This window comes from Centruroides sculpturatus, unplaced genomic scaffold (assembly GCF_000671375.1).
Source record: "Centruroides sculpturatus isolate CEXI.00-Female unplaced genomic scaffold, Cexi_2.0 scaffold97, whole genome shotgun sequence".
Taxonomy (NCBI): domain Eukaryota; kingdom Metazoa; phylum Arthropoda; class Arachnida; order Scorpiones; family Buthidae; genus Centruroides; species Centruroides sculpturatus.
Window position 1 is genome coordinate 345471 of NW_019384412.1, and position 22394 is coordinate 367864.

General features: G+C 28.3%; 1 protein-coding gene across 1 annotated transcript in view; it reads right to left on the bottom strand.

The window, feature by feature from the left end:
- The window catches only part of LOC111619055 (mothers against decapentaplegic homolog 3-like), a 72701-nt gene extending 58331 nt beyond the window's left edge, over positions 1–14370 (bottom strand). The window contains exon 1 of the mRNA XM_023360700.1: positions 14064–14370. Coding sequence (XP_023216468.1) covers positions 14064–14260 — 197 coding nt within the window. The 5' untranslated portion in view covers positions 14261–14370. The remainder of the gene's footprint in view (positions 1–14063) is intronic.
- Positions 14371–22394: the final 8024 nt, after the last annotated feature.

The following is a 22394-nucleotide window of genomic DNA, read 5'->3' on the forward strand; positions in this document are numbered from 1 at the left end:
ATTTGCAACTGCCTTTTTGAAATAATGTCATCAAAACTGAAAATAAATTTTGTGACATCCAATATTAAAGTCTCCATCAGATATTCCTTGGGCAGTGATGTTTGACATTTTGTATCTATATATATTATTATCAATCACATCAATCAAGCCAGAAACGTTGATTTTGATTAAATTTAGTTGCTAAAAGTGTGGAAGGTTTAGTGTCTTGATATATTGATATACTAGTGAAGTTCAGCTTCAACTGTTATTAAAAGAGGCCTATCATTTCTGAAAAGATTTGCACACCAAGGTATGTGAAAGCAAAAATAGAAAGTACTCTCCATGCAAACTTCTTAAGACTTTTAAATTCTTCTTCTTCTTATGTAATTATATCTTTAAAATTATTCTTCTGATTTACAAAAATTTCACATATTCCCTTTAATTAGGTTTTTATAAAAACATTTGTAGCAAAGTTTTAAAATAAAAAAAAACCATTGTATATTTCATAGTTTTACAGATAATTATATCTAGGTATTAGAGTTCTTTAGTTTTATTTTTATGTTGTTTAAGTGTGGAACATACAGTATTTTATTTTTTAGATTAAGAAAGTAAAATAATTAAACTTGGAAAAACAGAGAAAATGTGATATTGTAAACAATATGGAATACTACTTAACACGAGAAACTTTAAAAATCTAATTAGGGAAATTTTAGCTTACTTTCTGCAGTAAGTGCCTTAATCAGTAGTTTTATGGTTAAAAATTTATTAACTAGAAAAAGCAATTTGAAAGAAATTACAAATAAAAAAAAGATATTGCTGCTAATAGGCAGCAATATCTTTTTTTTTATTTGTAAAATAAACTATATAACTACCACTGATGTTTAAACTTACATAAAAATAATAAATCATTTATACTATAAAGTTGCAATAAAGTTTTATTATGAAATTTTGTTGAATTATTTTAAAAGTTTACTTATGAATTATGTATTATATGATTATACAGGGTGTTCACTTTAATATTTATCTGGGCATAATCTTTTATGCCCAGATAAATATTAATCTTTCCAGAAATGCATATGGTGCATTAGTTCTCTGCATGATGTTTACAATAAAATAAATTAATTTATTAAAAAAAGAGACATGTAAATCATACCATAGTTTCAAGACAATACATATGTTTTTCCTTGTTTCCTGAGATCAAAGATAATATAAGGAAATCATTTTATGAAGATTTAGCATAACATACAAAGAATCTCTAACTATAAAACTAATATTTCATAAATTAATACAAAAACAACTTTATTTTGCTATAGTATATGTTGAAAATGATTGCCTTCAACAGAAAGACAAAGATGTAAATGATTAAGAATGTGGCATTTATCTTACCTGACATCAGTATAATACATGCTCGTCGTATTTGTCTTTCCAGCTTGTCAACATCATGCAGGACTGCTGGGTACCTATGCATCATACACTGATGCTTTCAGATAATAAGATAGGAAAAAATTCAATGGAGACAAGTCTGGAGGAAAGTGGCAGCATGGAATAGGGCTTGTTGTTCTATCCATTGGTTACTGAATTGTTCTGTGACCCACTGACATGTCTGCCTAGGAATGACAAACATTGTTATGATATTAAACATGCCACAGTTGCTCCAATAGCAAATCACCTCAAATAGCTAGCAAAAATTTGATTTGAAAACAGAATGAATAATTGTGCAAGAAGACACAGAAGATAGGGATCAGAATAAAAATAACTTGATTAAATAGGAAAATAAATAGAGCCTTGAAAGAAGTGTTGATACAAGAGAGAGAGAGAGAGAGAGAGAGAGATGATGACAATGATTTTCACACAAGGATGAATATATACTTATTTATCAATCTATTATTATTATTATTGAAGCAAAAATCAGACTTGTGCATTCAGTCAATTCATGCCATTTGTTTTTAAAAGCAAAAATAAAATTAAAGGATTACATAATTTAAGATATGTGAAAATCTATCGTACATAAGATAAATGTCAATTACAAAATATTAATATAAAGTGTTGACAACTAATCTACAAAATCTTTTCAATTACAATGAGAATTTCATGGAAATAAACTGCTAATAAATATTTATATTAATATTAGAAGAAAATATTACAACACAGTTTCACAACAAACAAATAGTATTAGATATATGTTGACATTATTCTAATGTCAACATATATCAAAATTATCATCAATTATTGAATAAAATCACTGGAGGCAACAACACCAAAACAATAGGTATAAGTCAGATAGCAATCTGAAGTCTATCACAATCAACATTTAATTTCAGATTAATGACAACTATCAATCCTTACACATTTTCCTATTGGAGTAATCTTTAAGAAAGTCAAAGTAATGTAATATGATATAACAAGATAGGAACCATAGAATCCGGTTCAAAATCTTGATATGCCAAAATTCTGACAACAATAAATATTATAATATATCCTGACACTAAAATAAAACTTAAGTAAAAATGAACACAAGAATTTTTGACTGAATTTGAATTATCTGGAATATAGATATAATTAGAAATGTAAGTTTTTTGAATTTTTACTGTTAAAATAATTCATATATTAAAGTTTTAATCAGATATATAAGAGTGAGCAATTATTTTATTAAGACATTGTCACAATACCAGCCTAAAATTTTTAATCATATTTTTAATTTATTTAATTTAAAATATATGCTCTACACCTCAAATCAGTAGTGTCTCACCCCTGTACATCATACAAATGCCTTTTCCTTTAACAAACTGCTGGTCATCTAGCTAACATTTCAAGGAAAAATTTTTGAATTGAAATAAGATGACTTCCAGTTTGCATTGAAGGTTTTTATATAATTAATTGGGGCCTTCTGCCCATAATCTTTCCATATCTGGTCTTGACTTTCATCTATCTAACTTTGTTCTCAAGATTAAGGAAGGACAGATGACAGTGGGAATTTATAGATCTACAATTTTTTCAAATTGCAGCCCAATAAGAAATAAAACAAATTTATGCTGGAAATTAGTAATAATAATAATCACATATTTACATTAATCCAGCAGGTAACTTGTAAAAAAATCAAGGTTATCAGCTAACAAATTATTTCTTCTTATAATGATTGAACTTAGTGATGACCTATAAACTAGGTTGAAAATTAATCCAGCAACTAATTTCTTATCTAAACTAATCAAATTAATTTGATTAGTTTAGATAAGAAATTAGTTGCTGGATTAATGTAAAGATATGTTTATTATTCAAATGTGTTTACTAATAATTCAAATAATTTATTTATTGGTATTATGAGATACTTTTATAATTCTCAAGCTCAAGCAAATGAAAAATTTTATTCCAAACCTATAAAAATATATTTTTCTATTCACTACTTTAAGACATTTTTTTTTTTTGTTCTGTAAACAAACTATTATTCTTAATCAGGCTTAATCCAGATTTCTACTTAGTACTGTCTGCTGATGTCAAAAATTTCCCTATTAAAAGTATAACGAAAATATTTCACCATTTTGACATCAGATTACAGTTTTTATTATATTTAAACAATTTTTGTTAAATTTAAACTCACAATTTGATTTTCAAATTCTTTGCCTGAGACAACAGACATAAAAGCTGTTGAAAACACTTGTAAAGTTTTAAATTGTTCAACACATGTTTAGTAAAACATCAATAAACAAAGTTTCTCCTTATTTAGAATGTAGGGTTGTTAGATATCCTTTATTTTAGATAAACTGTCCTTGTCCTTCATTACAATGAGAAAGAATGTAATTTATCTTTTATTTTTAATGCCTGTAGTTCATAATGGCAGTAATGGATTTTCACACAGGCATATGCCTATCCTTAAATATCAATCCATATCCTAAAATCTATCCCCCAAAAAATCTATGCTTTACCATTAAATATTTTAAATTATAAATTAAATTAAAATTTGCAAATATATAAAATCAATATAAAAAAATATAATGTTTAATTATTAACTAAAAAATTATTTAATTTTACTTTTTTGGAATGGGACAGGATGGGGTGAAAGTTGTAGTATGATAACATTGATCACTTACATGTCCTTAGAAATCCAGATAAATCTGGTAATTTTAGTTGTATCCTACGTTAAAATGGTTATAGAAATTGCACATTTAGTAAGGTATCATCTACATGAATGCCTTTGAGGAAATCAGAACATTATTATAATAATATTCCCAACTCTCTCAATTATTGTAATGTAATAAACATGTCATATAATATAAATGAGAAACAAGCATGTCAAAATAAATATCGATCAATAGCAAATATACGTAAATGAATATAGATTTATTCCATTTGTCATTGTTAGACTATCTCTTTCAAATGAAAGAAACTATTATTTGAAACTAACAATGGGAACAAATGAATCTAAGAGTAAACTGTGGCCACAAAAATGTACATTGGTGTTTCAAAACTGTTGAATGATCAGAACAGTTGATGGTTAAAGAAAATGTTTTTGTGTTAACTGCTAACAATTATTTTTTGATTTGCAAAAGCACTATAGTATTGTGCAATAATTATGACACTATATGAAAAAAAGTCAATATAAAAATGTCATAAGGTCTTGGATCATACTTGCCATAATCTTCTCTATTTATGATTATTTTGAATTTTTTTGGCAATGGAGTTCTTGTGATGTCACTCAATGTTGGCACGTTTTTTAAACTAGCTGGTACAGTAAAGTGTCTGATGCATTAAAAACAGTAAAGACATGGTTAGAAGTGCAACTTGAAGCAATTTTTTCAATTATTGTAACAATCAAGCAAGCCAGAAATTTAGCAAAGTTAAAAGATAGAACTATGTAGAAAAAGTAAAATAAGTGACTTTTTTCAAAAAAATAATTGCAATAAACATTTTAATGTTAGTACTGTACTTCATTAATATTAATTACACCATTATGTAATGTTTACTTCAATTTCAAAGTTTTATCAGTGCATTGTAAATTACAATAAAAGACTAGCCTAGTGCTTGTTTTTAATATATAGCTAGTTTTTTCATTATTTCTATGTATTAAATTTCTATGCCTTAACTTTTATTTTACTAATTTTACTTAATGTGTTTACTTTATTTAAGGTCTCTATGTAATACGTCTCTGTAATCCAACAAATGGTAGACGGACTCACAGCAAAATAATACGTCTACCATTTGTTGGATTACAGAGACGTATTACATAGAGATCTAATATACAGCAATCCAGTTAAAAAGTAATTTATTTAAGGTATTTATCTTTTTGTTCTTTCTATGTCAAGTGTCCAAATGTCATAGAGTATCAACAAAATACAAAATCATATTTTCATGTTTGCATATATACAAATTTTCAGAAAATAGCTATGCTTTGAGCTACCAAGTAATATCATGTAAATGCAAAAAGAAAGAAAATGAAAAAAAAAAAAAAAATCACACTATCCAGCCAAATGCAGTGACCTGCAGATTAATACACAAAGCCCATTTCTTATTTCTTTGTGTTACTTCAATTTACATATAAATACAATGAACTATTTATTTTTATTGATAAAAATAATATTGTAATATTATTTTCAATGTAAGACATGATGCAATTATTTTCAAGAAAAAAATAACTTTTTCCTAAAAAATGCTCTTGAAAAAAATTACTTTGTGTTATATACTGGCAAATATAGTATATTTATTTTGTTGTTGTTGGACAAATGGAAAAGGTAGGTTACTGTAATAACTTTATTTTTTGAATATAGATGGATCTTTATTTACATAGATCTAACTTGTGAAAATCCATATTTATGCAAAAAGTCTCCAGCATATGTTGAACTTATGGACAGCACTTAGCATACTTTGCTTGCTTTGCATAATGCAATGAGCAGTTATTTATTGTGACATTGTCACAATGCTGGGTTGCAATTTTTAATCATATTCTTAATTTATTTAATTTAAAATATATGCTCTCCACCTCAAATTAGTAGTGTCTTGCCCCTGTGCATCATACTTTTCCTTTAACAATAGATTAATGCCAGTCATCTATTTAACACATTTCAGGGAGAAATTTTTGAACTGAAATAATGTGACTTCCAGTTTGCAGTGGAAGTTCTTATATAGTTAATTAGGGCCTCCTGCCCCTAAGGTTTCCATATATGGTCTAATCTTTCATCTATCTAACTCCATTCTCAAGATTAAGGCATAATGGAAATTTATAGATCTAATATACCAAATTTATAGACCAAAAAGGCTGCTAAATCTTCCCAATTCAATATTATTTGTGTAATTTTGTTATATTTGTGTTTGCAACAAAGACAGGTTATGTAAAGGTACTCTAAGGTAGGTAGGCATCAAGTGGAAAATGTGACATACATAAAAGTGTGTTAGGGAACAGTCTATTTTCTATAACTCAAATACAATCTGTATAAGCTTTAAACATTCAAAAAAAGGAATAAACTAAATTTCATCAATACTGGTCTATAAAAATTCTTAAGGATGAACAAAATTCTTGAAACTGAAGAATCTATTTTAGTTTATGATATACTCAAATAAAGCACAAAAAAACAATAAACATTAATAAAAATATTTATAAAGCTAGTTACAGGTATACCTCACCAATAGGACAGGTTAGGTTCCTGAACATTTCCGTAAAGTGAATATCATCTTAAAGCAAATTACTATCTTTTTTTCACTGCATATAAAAGTTTTAAAACATATTTACATTATCATTTATTAAGCATGTAATAATGCTAGGTCTAAAAAAAAGTAAAAAATAATAAATAAAATTTCCTGAAAACACCCATAAGAGTAATGCATCTTAAATTTCTTTCTTGTATGGGAATTCTTGTTAATGATTCTTCAAGTATTTTTTGACGAGACTATGTCTCGTCTCTAAAATTGTGCTGCTGTCAATGGCTGCACATCTTAGCGGTATGAAGGAGTACTGTATATGTCAGGAGTTGCAATTTGGCACAGAGTATTTGGTGCCCAAATCATGTGCACATAAAATAAACCAGACTTGTAGGTAGTCAGGGGACCAAGAACTGGATCAAAAGAAAATAGGAAATGCTGAGATTGTTTCTACAAACAGGCGTGAGTGCGAGATTTGCGCATGCATTGCTCGTGCTCTCCAAGACATAGTCTCATCCCAAAAATGGCTTTGCCATTTTACTTGTTTATTTTGTAAATAGCATTAATATTCTTAATTTCATACAAAATATTTTCTTTTGCTTTGATTCACAGATAACTTTTAATTGAAAAATATTTATTATTATTAAACATAAAATATTAACAATAGAACATATGAAATGATTATTCCTCGATCATCTATATTCAATCTTGTACAGCAGCAAAAAATTTATTAAACTGGAAAAAACAAATGTTTTCAGTCATATTTAATGACCTTCATCAGAATGATGATCCAAAAATCAAACATTTACAAATACTAACAGAAATACATACGAATGCCAAATGTGTTTAAATATAAAAATTAAAGCATTCTACAACTGCTGCTCTGTCATCAATGCACAAAAAACTAAAAGACAAAAAATAAAAATTTTTCCATCATTTAAATGGACATTATATAAAAAGAGAACACAGACAACAACTTCAAAATCAGTTTGGCAACTACTATTTAAAAGTTCTACAAACATTTTCTATACCTGTCCTGTGTCAGAACTACACCTTCATCAGCAATATTTAAACAGTCTCTGATGAAGATGGTAAATGGTAAACAAACACAAATATTACATTACCAAGCATACGTGCCTGTAAGGTGGTACTTGTTTCTGATATGCTTGATGATCACCAGCACATCAGAAACACACACAATCAAGAACATGTCAAGAATCTTGAAATCTATAAATCAATGCATAAGAGAAATGCTGTCAACTACAAAGACCTAAATATATAACAAGTGCTTGGAAATCCTAGTTTGAGGTCTACACAACATAATGCAACATACCTTTCGTTACTATTTTTCGTCGTTTAGTTTTTTTTATGCATGTCACACTGATATAGCAGATTGTAGAATGTTTTATATTCTATATTTAAACGTTTAAACATTACATAAACATTTTACACAATTCATATATATTCCTGTCCTATTTCCATTAGTAATTGTAAATGTTTGAATTTTTTAACATTAACTTGAAGATCATTAAATATGACTAAAAACCTTAGTTTTTCCAGTTTAATAAAATGTTTGTTTTTGCTGCTGTACAAGATTGTATATAGATGATTGAATGATATACAAAAACTCAACTTCTTCTTGACACCTGGAGTGAAATACTAAATTTGGAACCTGTTACCAGTGTTATTTGTGTGAAAAAATCTCCCGGTGTCATAAATGGTGTCTATCCAGTGAATGATATACACTGCAGTAGTTAATTTATGAATTAAGTGAATATAAAAATGTTAAATTTATGTTCTGTAAAATTTAAATAAAATTGTCAACCATTTAGCCAGTTTTAAATTTTTTATGCCACTTCAAACTATTTATTGCCACCAGTTTTACTTACTTATTAATGCAAGTTCTGGTAGCCTTATCAGTTTAGAGTCTGGAAAGCAAAGGTATCATGTTAAACTGTCATTTAGAAATAGGAATTATTTTTGAATAATTTTTTTAATGGAATAATTCCAAATAATACATTCAATTACAACATTTAAACAGTATTTTACATGTCTTGTCATGTCCAAATTTTTCTTTTAACTGAAAAAAGATCAAAGTGAAAAAAAAAAAAAATGTCACTCCAAAAAAGTTCCTGAATTTTCTGTCAGTTGACAAAAATACCCAATCTGGAAATTCTGGTCAACATTGCATGATAACACAAACTCTGCAAGCCTGGAATATATCATAAAAAATAGCAATGAACTGAACCTTAAAAAAATTCCAGGATCGTTTTTAATCTACACAGGAGATCTTTCTCAGAATTCTCTAAATTGGAATGCAAAAATGGAACGTTTTTTGCATGCTTTGTGATTCAATTTTATGCTGAACGTCAAATAAGCAGACTACGGTTTTAATTGCCATTTAAATAAAAATTTCACCAAGTTGTAATTTTGGCACTAAGAAACACAACCCGTTTATAATATTCTTACAGATACATATTGTTGTTTCAATCTTAGAAGCTTGATTGCAAATTTTCTTTGCTTCTTGCCCACCATTATAGCCTAAATGTCTTTATAACTAGGGCATCACATGACTGTCATATGGTAGAACTGAGGCAGAGCAGGAAAGAAGTTATCCCTGTACTTGTTGGGCACAAAAGAGGCTATCCTTATACCTGCCAGCCACAAGACAGACAATCCTTGCATTGGCTGACATGGAGAAGTGATTCAAGAACAAAGCAATTGCTATCAATTGCTTTGTTCTTGTGTTTTGTTAGTTTTTGTGCCTATTTTCCATTAGGCACATGCAATGCTGTTTTTATTTTTGACCCTTAGGTCTAAATTCCATTAGACATACTTAGTTGCATCAGAGAGCATACACATTGTCACTTTAATATCTCTGTATATCAAAAACGAAGTCATGGATTCCTATTTTTTACATTTAAATGGGCCTATTTTTGGATTCCCCATAACAATTAATGGAAAATGGAAAAAGTTTTATCAAAATCGATCATACAGATTTTGAGAACTAACACAATTCCGTAAACCTCATAGAAAAGACTTCGTTAACATTGTCTCAATTAATAAAAATTGGTATCATATTTAAATCATATTATACCATAGTACCATATTTATAATAAATCTTTTCACCACTGCTTATTAATTAAGGGAACAAAATATATATTTTATCTTTAGTGAGGAGATATTCCAGATATACATAAAAAAAAAAAAAATCAGAATATTTTCATTGTCCTATGATATAGTCAGTGATGCAAAAATATCAAGTTACATATTTTATGCTTCATATAATTTATCACAATATTTCAAATCAATATTATATATTTAAAATATTAGAAACTGAAAAATAAATAAAAACATGCTTCATTTTTTATAATAATATAATGCATTTTAAAAAGAAATAATTGTACATATTTACAATATTAATAATCCAGCTAAAGAGTTAAGGAATAGAAATTTTCTTCAATTAGGATATAAGATCTAAGATATAATTTTAATTTTGAAAACAACTCATACCCTATTAGATAATAAAAACAAATAAATATTTTTATGCTTATTCTTGACCAAGCATTCACTATAACTTATTCACTGATAGATTTCAAGTTAAAAAAGCACATTAAGATATTTAGATTTATCATCATTGCATATGAAAAATTGTTGTCATCATTACATATGAGGATAGGCTGAAAAGTAATGCACACATGCTTGTAGAGCGTGGACGAAATTATTTTCAGAAGCGTGCCAGGTGGTATATGGAAGTAACGTTCCCCCTCTATCCACATGTGTAGTTTGAGGTTGTTGCATTCATTCAGTATATTTTGAGAAGTGGAAATATGGAGATGTGTTCTAGTGCTATGTCAACGTGACTTAAATAGCGTGCTGTTATCGAATTTTTAACTGCTGAAAAAGTGACTCCTACTGAGATTCATCGTCGTTTAAAGGCTGTTTATGATGACGATGCTACTGTAAATTTAATTAATTGCTATTGTATTATGTTTTCTACTGAAATATTGTATTATACTTTGTCTGCATTATTATTCTATAATATATTGTATTTTGTTATTTACATCCTGTATTCTGCGATTCTCTGTTGTATAATATTTTAATGCATATGTTTTCTGTATCATACAACTTGTTATTTTATCCTCATCTTTTGTATATATTACACATGTAATGTTACTGTAGCCTCTGACGTTAATGATCTGTAATAATGCCAATATGATCTTGTCTGCACCTGGTTATATGTCTATGGCACCAGGTATGTACTGTAACTCAGTATTTTATTAATAAAATGAATATGAATCTGTTGATAGGTCAACTGTAAATCGATGGATAATAAAATTTCATGGTTGCGAGCCTGGAAAAGCCATAATTGTTGATGAAACACGCAGCGGACGTCCGATCACTGCCACAAACAATTAATGTTGCCCCTCATTGCAATGTTTAATTCTTCTCAGTACATACAGACTCTAAAACACCTCTGACATTGAGTTTGTCATGTTAGAGGCAGCCTAGCACCAATAATCTTGCAACATGACAACGCTTGTCCACACACCTTGCGTGCAACTGGAAAGGCTCTGCGAAACCTGAAGTTCAAACTAATTCCACACCCTCCTTATTCCCTTGATGTTGCGCCTTGCAATTTTTATTTTTTTCTCCACTCAAGAGAGTCCTCAAGGGTGATCATTACACCTCAAACGATGAGGTGAAGGCAGCTGTCAATTCCTGGATTTGAGAAAAGTTGGAAGAATTTTTCAGTGATGGAATGAAAAAACTTGTTACACGTTGGGAGAAATGTGTTAGCCTTAACGGTGACTATGTTGAAAAATAAATATATGATTTTGAAGCTTAAAAATTGTACTTTAATGTACTTTTTGCCCGATCTTGCTATTTGTTTCTGTTCGTGTTCTACAAGCATGTGTGCATTACTTTTCAGCCTACCCATGTACTTCTAATGGAAGATTTTTGGTGAACAGAAAAGTAAATCAAAGATCAATTGAACTGACTGAAAATGTACAAAAAAGGTATACAAATTTCTTTAGTTCTTACAGATAAAATGATGCTATTTTGATTATAATTATATTATATTACAAGTAAAATTTAGAAATTTAGTAACAGTTTATATTAAATATATATCTTAAAAATTTTATAAACAGAACTGCATCACACTTAAATATTTAAATTTAACATATAACAATAAATTCAGAGAATTATGACAATACAATTCTTACTGAAAATATGTTATTCCTAACACTTAATTTTCCTTTATCAACAATTTATTTACAAGATGTCTTTTTATTCAATTATAAATTTCTGAAGTGTTTTAATTACATCATATAAATCATACCATTATGCACCAGATAATATGGCTTTCAAACCATGATAAACATCCAATTAGATGTAACATACAAAATACCAAATGCTCCTCTCTCCTCTTTTTTTTTTTTTGCCACCAAACATTCAATCTATGTCTTAGACTGTAACTTAATAATTATGTTTAAACAACTTAAAAAAATAATAATATATATACAGAATATGATATAATGGTATTTATAATACATATTGCTCTAAAAATATAGGTTATTTAAGTTTTGTACGGTACATATATAGCCTGTTAATTATTATACAAAATTATCTAAATTTTTTCTCATTTTTTAAAAAAATATCTTCTATAATTGTTCTAAAATAAGACAAAATTATTTTTGTTTTTGAAGCAGCCAACTTTGTGTCTAGGGCATAGGGCATCCATCCATCAACATACAAAACAATGTAAACATCAAATGAATAAAAAAAAAAAACACAAATTTTTTTTGTAAATGTAAACATCAGGCCATAATAGAAACTGAAAAACAAAATAGTGATATGTTTCTTGATAAGTGAAGTAAAAAAAAAAAAAAATAAAATAAAATTTTGAAAATTATGTCTTTTTATGTGTATTATATAAATGATGTATATATGATAAACACACTTATCAGATATTTTTCCTTAGGAAAATATTTTGTGTCTTTTTTAGTATTAAATACAAATTTAATACTTAATTTTAAATGCAAATGTAAATAAATTTATATAGGCTTTTATAATATATCAAATATCAATTGTTATTGTTATATTGATTTGACATTTTAATCAAAAGTGATTAAATGATGCTTATTTTCTTCTTAAATACATTTTTAAATGTTAACTGGTTTATTGTTTTTTCTTTGTGATATAATCAATTCTTTGATGTAAGATGTAATTTTATGATTCAAAATTGTTTATATTAAGAAGAGAAGGACATTTATATATTTTTTTAAAAGTTTAATTCAAAAGAATTATAAGTAGTCTGTTATTTTTTAAAAAATAATTATATATTGTTGTTTTATAATAATATAAGAGTTAGTAAATTAAATTTTCTCATATCAACTAGATTCAATTTAGATAATAGTCAAATGGCTTTAATTTAAAAATATCTACTTGCAGTATCAACAATTTCCATTTTTATATTCTTAAAAGTATAGTTTTAAGGGAAAAAAAAATTCACTTTTATATAATTAATAGAAATGAAATTAATTACTATTATTGTGAAGTGTAAATTGTTATGTTCTGTTATTATAATCCATCATTAATAATTTATAAGTACTAAGAAGTGCTTGCTTTTAAACTTTCTTATATAAGATAGTTAACGAAATACAGTCGACCCCCTATAATACTGTTGATAATTCCATTTTATATGAATTCTGTGTTGTACAAGTCACTTAGATTTTACAAATACTCGAGCCGTTCATAGCCCAGCTCAAGTATTTGTAAAATCTAAGTGATTCGTACAACATGGAATTCATATAAAATGGAATTATCAACAGTGTTATGGGGGGTTCGACTTATATTATTTAGAGCAAAAAAAAAAAAATTATTTTTTACATAAATTATTACAATTATAATGGAAAGAAGCCATCTCATCGGTTAAATAATAAGTTTTTTAAATACGGTTTTCTCTAATTTAACAGTTCCGTAGCTATTTTATGAAATATTCCCGTCGAATCGTTTCCTTACAGAGATTTCGTGTCTTTATATTTCTGTATTAAATTCAAATATATTAATATAAATCAAAGAATAAATTGTATAACAAAGAAGGAAAAGAAAGCAATTAACATATTTAAAAATTTATTTAAAAAGAAAAGTAAAGAATGATTGAATCACCTTTGGTTAAAGTGACAAATCAATATAACAGTAACAATTGGTATTTGATATAATAAATATTTGCATTTATAAAATAGATAAAGTATAATTTTATATACACATTAAACTAATTAAAAACTTAATCATTTTATTACTAGTTTTTTTTTTTTCTTATAAATTTTAAAACTGGTTTATTATTATTATAAAGAGACTTCATAAGTAAATTATATAATGAATGTTATATAAAATATATATAGAGAATTGAATGAAAGAGGGAAGGATAAGTAAAGCATAGGCCTAACTACCTGGGGATGGTAATGCATTTGGTTTTGACGTCCTGTGTGGTGATGGATTTCTCCAGTTCTTCCAATCCTCCAGTTTTCTTTAACTTCTTGACTAAACTTTTAACCGCTTTTTCACTCCACTTATCTTCTCCTTCACCTTTCTTCCAACCCAAGAGCCGTTTGACGACCGGTGGAGTAAACGGAAGAATCGACGTCATCTTAGGACGTTTGCGGGTTCGATTCTCGGACCTTTTTCCCCTTCAAACAACAACACTCGTCGCCATTCGGGAATAGTGCGCACGGATCGTTTCTGACTAACCGACGGATGACAGTTTGCAACATCCGCGCCGTCAAGTAGTCCGGATGAGAGGAGAATATAATAGAGATGGGGAAGAGGGGTCTCTACGGGGGATTCTTTGTCATTCAAGATTGGTCTAGTTTCTTCTGCTTTCTGATATCCGTCTACATCGTATACAATATACCGAGGAAGAGAAGCAGACGTGACGAGTTCAATAAACTTGGCGGACGGGTTGTTTTATATCTGCACGCTATGTTATAGACAATTTCTCCTGATTTACGACTTTTCTACCTCCTTCTTGTGTTAATACTTACACTTACATGCTTACAATTTCTTACTGTATTTTCATCTCCATTATTTAATGTATACATAATATTATTTTTTTTATTCCTTTATTTTATCTTGTTTTACATCGTACACACATATATAAATTATCGCATCTTTATCTCTACGTCCGTATGATCTTATATACACAGTATATATACACTTCTGTCCAGTGCTATACTGAACCAAAGTCAAGGCATAATTACAGAAAAAACAAATGTTTTCAGTCATATTTAATGACCTTCATCAGAATGATGATCCAAAAATCAAACATTTACAAATACTAACAGAAATACATACGAATGCCAAATGTGTTTAAATATAAAAATTAAAGCATTCTACAACTGCTGCTCTGTCATCAATGCACAAAAAACTAAAAGACAAAAAATAAAAATTTTTCCATCATTTAAATGGACATTATATAAAAAGAGAACACAGACAACAACTTCAAAATCAGTTTGGCAACTACTATTTAAAAGTTCTACAAACATTTTCTATACCTGTCCTGTGTCAGAACTACACCTTCATCAGCAATATTTAAACAGTCTCTGATGAAGATGGTAAATGGTAAACAAACACAAATATTACATTACCAAGCATACGTGCCTGTAAGGTGGTACTTGTTTCTGATATGCTTGATGATCACCAGCACATCAGAAACACACACAATCAAGAACATGTCAAGAATCTTGAAATCTATAAATCAATGCATAAGAGAAATGCTGTCAACTACAAAGACCTAAATATATAACAAGTGCTTGGAAATCCTAGTTTGAGGTCTACACAACATAATGCAACATACCTTTCGTTACTATTTTTCGTCGTTTAGTTTTTTTTATGCATGTCACACTGATATAGCAGATTGTAGAATGTTTTANATTATTTAATAAACGAAATTTCAAGGTTGATACATATGTCACGGTTAAATGTACAATTTCAAGGTTGCATCTCAGATTTAATTTCATATTATAAGGAAATCAACCATTAAAAAAGAAGAAAATCAAGGTTAAAATGATAAGAAAAAAAAAAATTCTCTTACTTGAAAAAGAAGTTCTTGTTTGGAAGCACTTCAATAATGATTTAATCTGTCTCAACGACAAATTTCTTGGAATGGATTCTCTCAAGCTCAACTTTTGAATAAAAATGACTTTCACGGTCTGTTAAGACAGTTGGATTCTACTAAATATTGATGATAACATTTAGAAAATGTTGTTTCAAATTCAATTTTTATATAAACAACATTGACATTTAAGTATTTAGACAGGTAGTTTATTCAGGCTACTGTATATCAGATTAAAAAAGCCTTTTGGAGGACGAATTATATTAAATTTATCTTATCAGAAGAAACGTGTGTTGTGGAATTTGATCCATTTTTTTTTATTTTCTTTTTCCCGATTAAAAATAAAAATATACCCATAAAAAGCTGCCAGAGGATAGCTTACAATATTTTAAAGTTGAATTTATGTCAATAATATTAAAATGATGCTTGATTTCTCAATAGATATAAATTATATTTCAAAGGCCTACTATATAATGCATTACAATAGACTATTGCTGTATAATTTATTTAAAATGGAATTTTTTTATAGATGAAGAATTATAGTTTTATATATCATCTATCACAATCTTGAAGAATTCTTTTTTTACTTTTGTAGATTCTTTACCTATTTTAATCAGAATTTAACCTAATTTTTCATTTCTTTTGACTCTATTCTATACACACAAACACATATATGTATTTATTTTTTTTTAAATCAATTTTAATGATGATTTATTTAAAATAAGCTAATTAATTTATATTTTCTGTGTCAATTCATTACATTTTATTTGTAATTCCATACTTCATTTATTTATTTATCACAGTTATTCATTTTTATGTTAAGTTATTCTTTACATTTGAATACATCTGTAGCTATAATACATATGCATATAGTTATGTAAGAGAATTACTTAGAATTTAAATTAAGAAAAATTTATTTATTTATTTTAAATTATTCAGAATTTAATCTGTAAAGAAACTCTATAGACATTTTTATTTAATATTTAAAAATCATAAATATTTTGTATTCTTTCAGTGAAAAACTTTAAGCATTTTCTGATTCTTTGATTCATCTCTTATATATGCTATTATGAACGTGTGAAGAGGGGGAGACAATCGATGTATTTGCTCCCTGCGATCGAGTTAAAGATCCACAAATTATATAAAAATTTATTGTTGTGATACTTGTCTCCAAGCTTTGTTTCACCTGGAAAATTTTCTCTGGATGACCATGCATACTAATATAATTTTATATAATATTTTAGATAGCCTGTAATGAAAATATATTGTATTTACCATTACAGTTAAGTAGAAAGAATTTATAAGTAGGAATATTTAGTAGAATGTTGAATAATCGGAAAGGGAATTATATTATGATGTAATTTTTACTATAAAAAACATATATGGCAAAAATTTCTCTATATAAAACCCTGAAAATGTTATACTTTTGCCAGCGTTTAAATATATTCTGTGAATTTCGTTAATTTTAATAATTTAAAGTGTTTAAAAGTTTTCTTTTAATAACATTTTTTTTCTTTTTTTAAGAATTTTGATGATGTCAAGTGATATCTCGCAGCCAGACAAGAATGACTACGAATAAAACATGAATATATGTTATAGCATTTCCCCATTGTTGTTCCATTTTTTATACATTTTAAATTATTATGCTACTAAACGGTTTATAGATTAAATATATAATTTCATAAATGAAGTAACTTAACTTTAGTTTAAAAAACAAAATTTAAATATTGAGAAAATTTAAATTTTTTATTCTTTCCTCGAAAATTTATAGTTTTTGAGTCAATTTAATCCTTGAATTCCAATATTAATCTCATGAATTCCTCCTGACTGGTAAAACTAGTTTAGTAATTCCGTAATAAAAATGCTAAATTAGTAAATAAATATTAACTATAAATAACTAAATTGATGTTAATTGAATTGTTAAACCTGATTTGCAATTAATCGCATAAAACAACATATTTTCATTTACTAAAAATATAATTATTTATGTAAAAAAAAACTCTTGTAGTACAATGACTTTACTAACACATTAGACTAACAATATAGGTATTAGAGCAACGCATGTTGCATTACTCTACATACCTATATTATAAAAATTAATAAACTACATTATAAAAAAAGTAATGTGATTTTTTTAAATTCCTATCCTTTTAAAAATCCTGAGTACGAGTCCATTAATAATAATTACAAAAATAAATACTAATTAAAAGAAACCAGGACATATAAAAACTAAAATATATTTTTAACATTAATGTAGGTTTCTACACTTTTTAATGTAATTGATGATTGATAACACAGATCAATCATTGAAATTTATATAAATAAATTGTGATTAATGTATTTAAGGAATGTTGTTAATCTCTTAATTAATTTCGAAATTAGTTCCTATAAATTGCAATTTCAAGGTAAGTTTTTGTCACTGTTTGATCAATCGCAGCCATGGAAATGGTCTTGATTGATAGATATTTTATTGTTTATGTATTTAAAAATGTATAAAATAAAATGCATTTTTATAAAAATAAAATAGATAACTTTTAAAAGGCTATATTCAATATCAAATATAATCTCATATATTCCTAGGTATAAGTAATGCTTTCCCTATGTAATTCAATATTCTTTGATTCTAGTGATTGTTGATGAAGTATTTAGGATATTATAATTGGCAAATTTTAATTTCAAATTACAAAAAAACAAGGCATATGAATAGGTTTAACGACGACGCCAAAACTTAAGGTAACCGGAATAAGGGTGTAAACACAGCCAACTCTTGAATAGAAGTATACTAGCGGTGAGCGTATTCTTTTGAAAAAAAAAATGCATAAAAGTAATGGATTACCATAATCATAATATGAAGAAAAATAAAAAAGTGAGGTTTTATATTTATCTTAGTAATGAAGAAATGCAAAATAAATAAATTAATGTGAAAAAAATGAAAAATTCATGTTATTACGTTTTGTCATAATTCTCAAAGAAATAAAACTCTGACTCAATTTCGTAGTAGCCAGGAATAAATCGTCGGAGGCACACTGAAAAAATTGTGACGTACTTTTTTCAGCCAGTATTTGACAGGCATATTACCTATAGTTAGAGTTACCAAACGTCCTACTTTGGTAGGACATGTCCTACAATTTGACCTTCAGTCCTCCATCCTCCCCTCCTTTGAACAAAACCAGCAAATGTCCTACTTTTGGAGATGATCCATGTGTCACTATTTGTAGGGTAGATGGGTGAATATAGTCTCCCACATCCACATGTCCACATAGACAACATTTTTTCCATGGTCGATGTAACTGTAACCCTTGTATATATTTCTGTAAAATGAACTCGTGACAATGACCGTTGGACTCCTTCGCTGTCTGGAATCATTCCTCCGGCACGACGACGACACTACTTGTGGATGTAATCGGTGACCGACTTAACTGATTTTCTCCTCAAGAGGTACGGCTCAGTGGCCTCCTCAGATTCCACTGTAAAACGATGTGTTCTGTTTTGACACACTATTCATTACAAAAGACATTAGAAGAGTTAAAAAATATTCCATTCATAGGAATTGCAACTGATACATGATGGTAGCAATAACAAAGATGCAAAGATATTTCCAGTTATAATTCATTATTTTAATCATAAAATTATTGGAATTGAACATAAACTTGTCCAGATAACATCAATCTCAAACGAAAAAGCAGCTACCATTAAGGACTTGTTAACAAATATACTAAGAAAAATTAATTGTTTATAAAAATGTGTTGCTTTTGGGGGAAACAATTGCAACAAAAATTTTGGGTCATGTGGACATGTTGAGAAAAATAATGTGTTTGCATTGCTAAGACAAGACATTACGCATTTAGAAGGTAGCGGATGTATTGTACAATGTATATTGTAAATAATTGTATTCAACATGCTGTAAATTCCCCATTGATATTGAGAGCATTCGTGTAAAGATTTTTAAACACTTCTCTATTTATACTGCCCAGGTTGAAAAGTTGAATTTAAGCAAATTCTTAGTCATTCCGAGATCCGTTGATTATCCTTATATCCAGTAATCGCACGTGTAATAGAAATGTATGAGCCACTAAAAAGTTATTTATCTATTGAGAAGCCTCCAGTTGTGCTTAAACCACTCTTTGAAAACCCATTAAATGAAGCATATCTAATGTTTGTACATTCATTAGCCTACAGCTTTCACCAAAATTTTTTAAAAATGGTTTTTGTCAGGCAACAGATAATCCAGAATTACATTCTGAATGCCATAAAATTTACCAATACATGTTTTCAATTCCCGCACACACAATGCCACCAGACTAAATACCTGAAAGAGTATTTAGTCTGGTGGAATCTCAGTGGACAAATGAACGAAAGAGAATGTCAATTAAAACAGTAAAATGTCTGGTTATGGTGAAATTCAACTTTAATAATCGTAATTGTTTAGAATTTTATGATGAAATCTTAATAAACAAACAACTGCTAAATAGAGTCAGCACATTAGAAAAATATGATATAAAGGTTCAATAAAAAATACTTTCTTTTTACAAAAATTTTTGTCTTCCTGTGTGTCCTACTTTTTGACTTTTTCGTACAGGAATTGTTCTCCTTTCGCATCTGGTTATTTGGTAACCGTACCTATAGTTTAATTGCGAAAATAAGCGACAGTTGTTTTAGTTAAATAAAAAAAAAAATGAAAGCACATACAGGAAATCCTCGTTAGTTCGAAATTCACGGGACGAAACAATTGCGACTTCAAATTATCGAATTTCGAATTATCGGAGATTTACATATTTCTGTACAATATGCCAAATGCCATGTAACTGATGTAATTTATTGAGAAAACGGAATACGGTGACGTATACAGAACGCTATTTTCGTTAATTAATAATTATTAACAATATAAATAAACTGCGGGTAAACCGTATGTTCCAGTGAGAACCTCACAGGATGCCAGATAGATTTTATAAAAAGTAAAAGCAAAATTTCTCGAAATATAGCCCGAATTATTTATAGTGGCCCAAAATGTAGTAATCTAGAACCCTGCAAATATATCAATCTACTACTTGTAGCTCAATCTTGTAATCCCGAAATCCAGCCATATTTTAGAAATAAGAGAAAATAGTGTATTTCATTAGTAGAGGAAAAGGTGGTATTATGGAACCCTGCAAATATTATGGAACCCCTCCATTTCAAACTGATAATAAAGGCGAACTGTAGCGGATTGTGGCTGAACTGCACTAGGCAGACATCCATAGCAAGAGGAAAACTCGCTTCACTTCAGTTAAACGGTTGTCCGTAGTTAATCAGCATATTTGTGTTTTTCGTAATTCGAAAGTTTTGAATGGTAAGTGAATTTAATTATTTCTAAAATATAAATCGTGTAGTTGTAGGTTCACTGGTGCATGTATTCCGTTCCAGAGACTTAGGGGTACGTATTTCTGTGTGATGTTCACGTTTTTTTAAAATTTGTTCTTGACAGACATAAGTTAATTCAAGATGGCGATGCGTGAAATATGGACCCCATTGGTGCTTTTAATATGGAACCCAATTCCTCTGGAAACCAAACTCCTCTGAACTCTCTATTCGCAAGCAGACATTCGTCTGGAGCAATTTGTGAAAAAGACACTAGCCAATTTTTCCTGAGAATATCGAAAAAGAGCTGCTGGAACATATATTGTTGATGGAGGTCATATTTTTCTATTATGAAAGCATTTTTCCGATTGGAGTAAATAATTTTGTAATTATTTAACATTCTTTGTACTTTTCTATTTGTTTTTGGATACATTAAAGCATGTTTTGAAAACATACATTAAGGTTCCATATTACCACTCGATTTTCCCTAAACCTACTTTCTGACTTTTTGTACAGAAGCCTTCAAAAACCATACTTATAGTTACACTAGTGTAAAATCCAATTAGAAACATTTAGTTTAATAGTTACCAGTACTTTTCTCACAAAAATGTGAGTGTAGTTATGATACCTTGTTTACAATTCACTATAATGTAATTGGGGTTTCATAATACCACCTTCTCCCCTACTTTTTCCATCAAAAAGAGAGTTCCTGTGTGATTTGTTCTCAAAAGCAACCTTGTGCTAATTTCGAAGAAAATACAACTAATTGAGAGAACAGTAAGCATTCAAGCAGTAGTCAATAGAAAAACAATGAAAAAAGTAAAACAGTGATCAGAATCTAACTTCAACAAACTAAAAGACGAAGAGAAAACTGAAAATGTAATTAATAGGATTATTTCAGGTTATTATTCACTGATTCTCAGGACACGATTGCACCCGAAGGTTCAAGACGATTGATTTTTTTCGAAATTTCCTATTATAAAATTCTACGTTATACTTCAGTTCAGTCAACTATGGCGATGGTTGTCTGAACCAAGGAAAATTCCAAGGTATCCAAATGATGGTTTTCAAAGTAAATTCGTTACATCCATTTTTTGATTCTCACCATCAATTTTAATACGACATTTTATAGAGAAATTTTAGTTAGATAAAAATATTCGGGTACCCGTTACCCAATGGTATTTTTTTTTATAAAAGGAATCGTAGTGTGACATTTAAAAAAAGGTATGGTCGGAGTCGGACATTACAAATATACTGGAGTCCGAATCCTGACTTTTTGTTTATTGACTTTACCACACTTATATCCAGAGTGGTGTTTTCCAGGTTTTCTTCA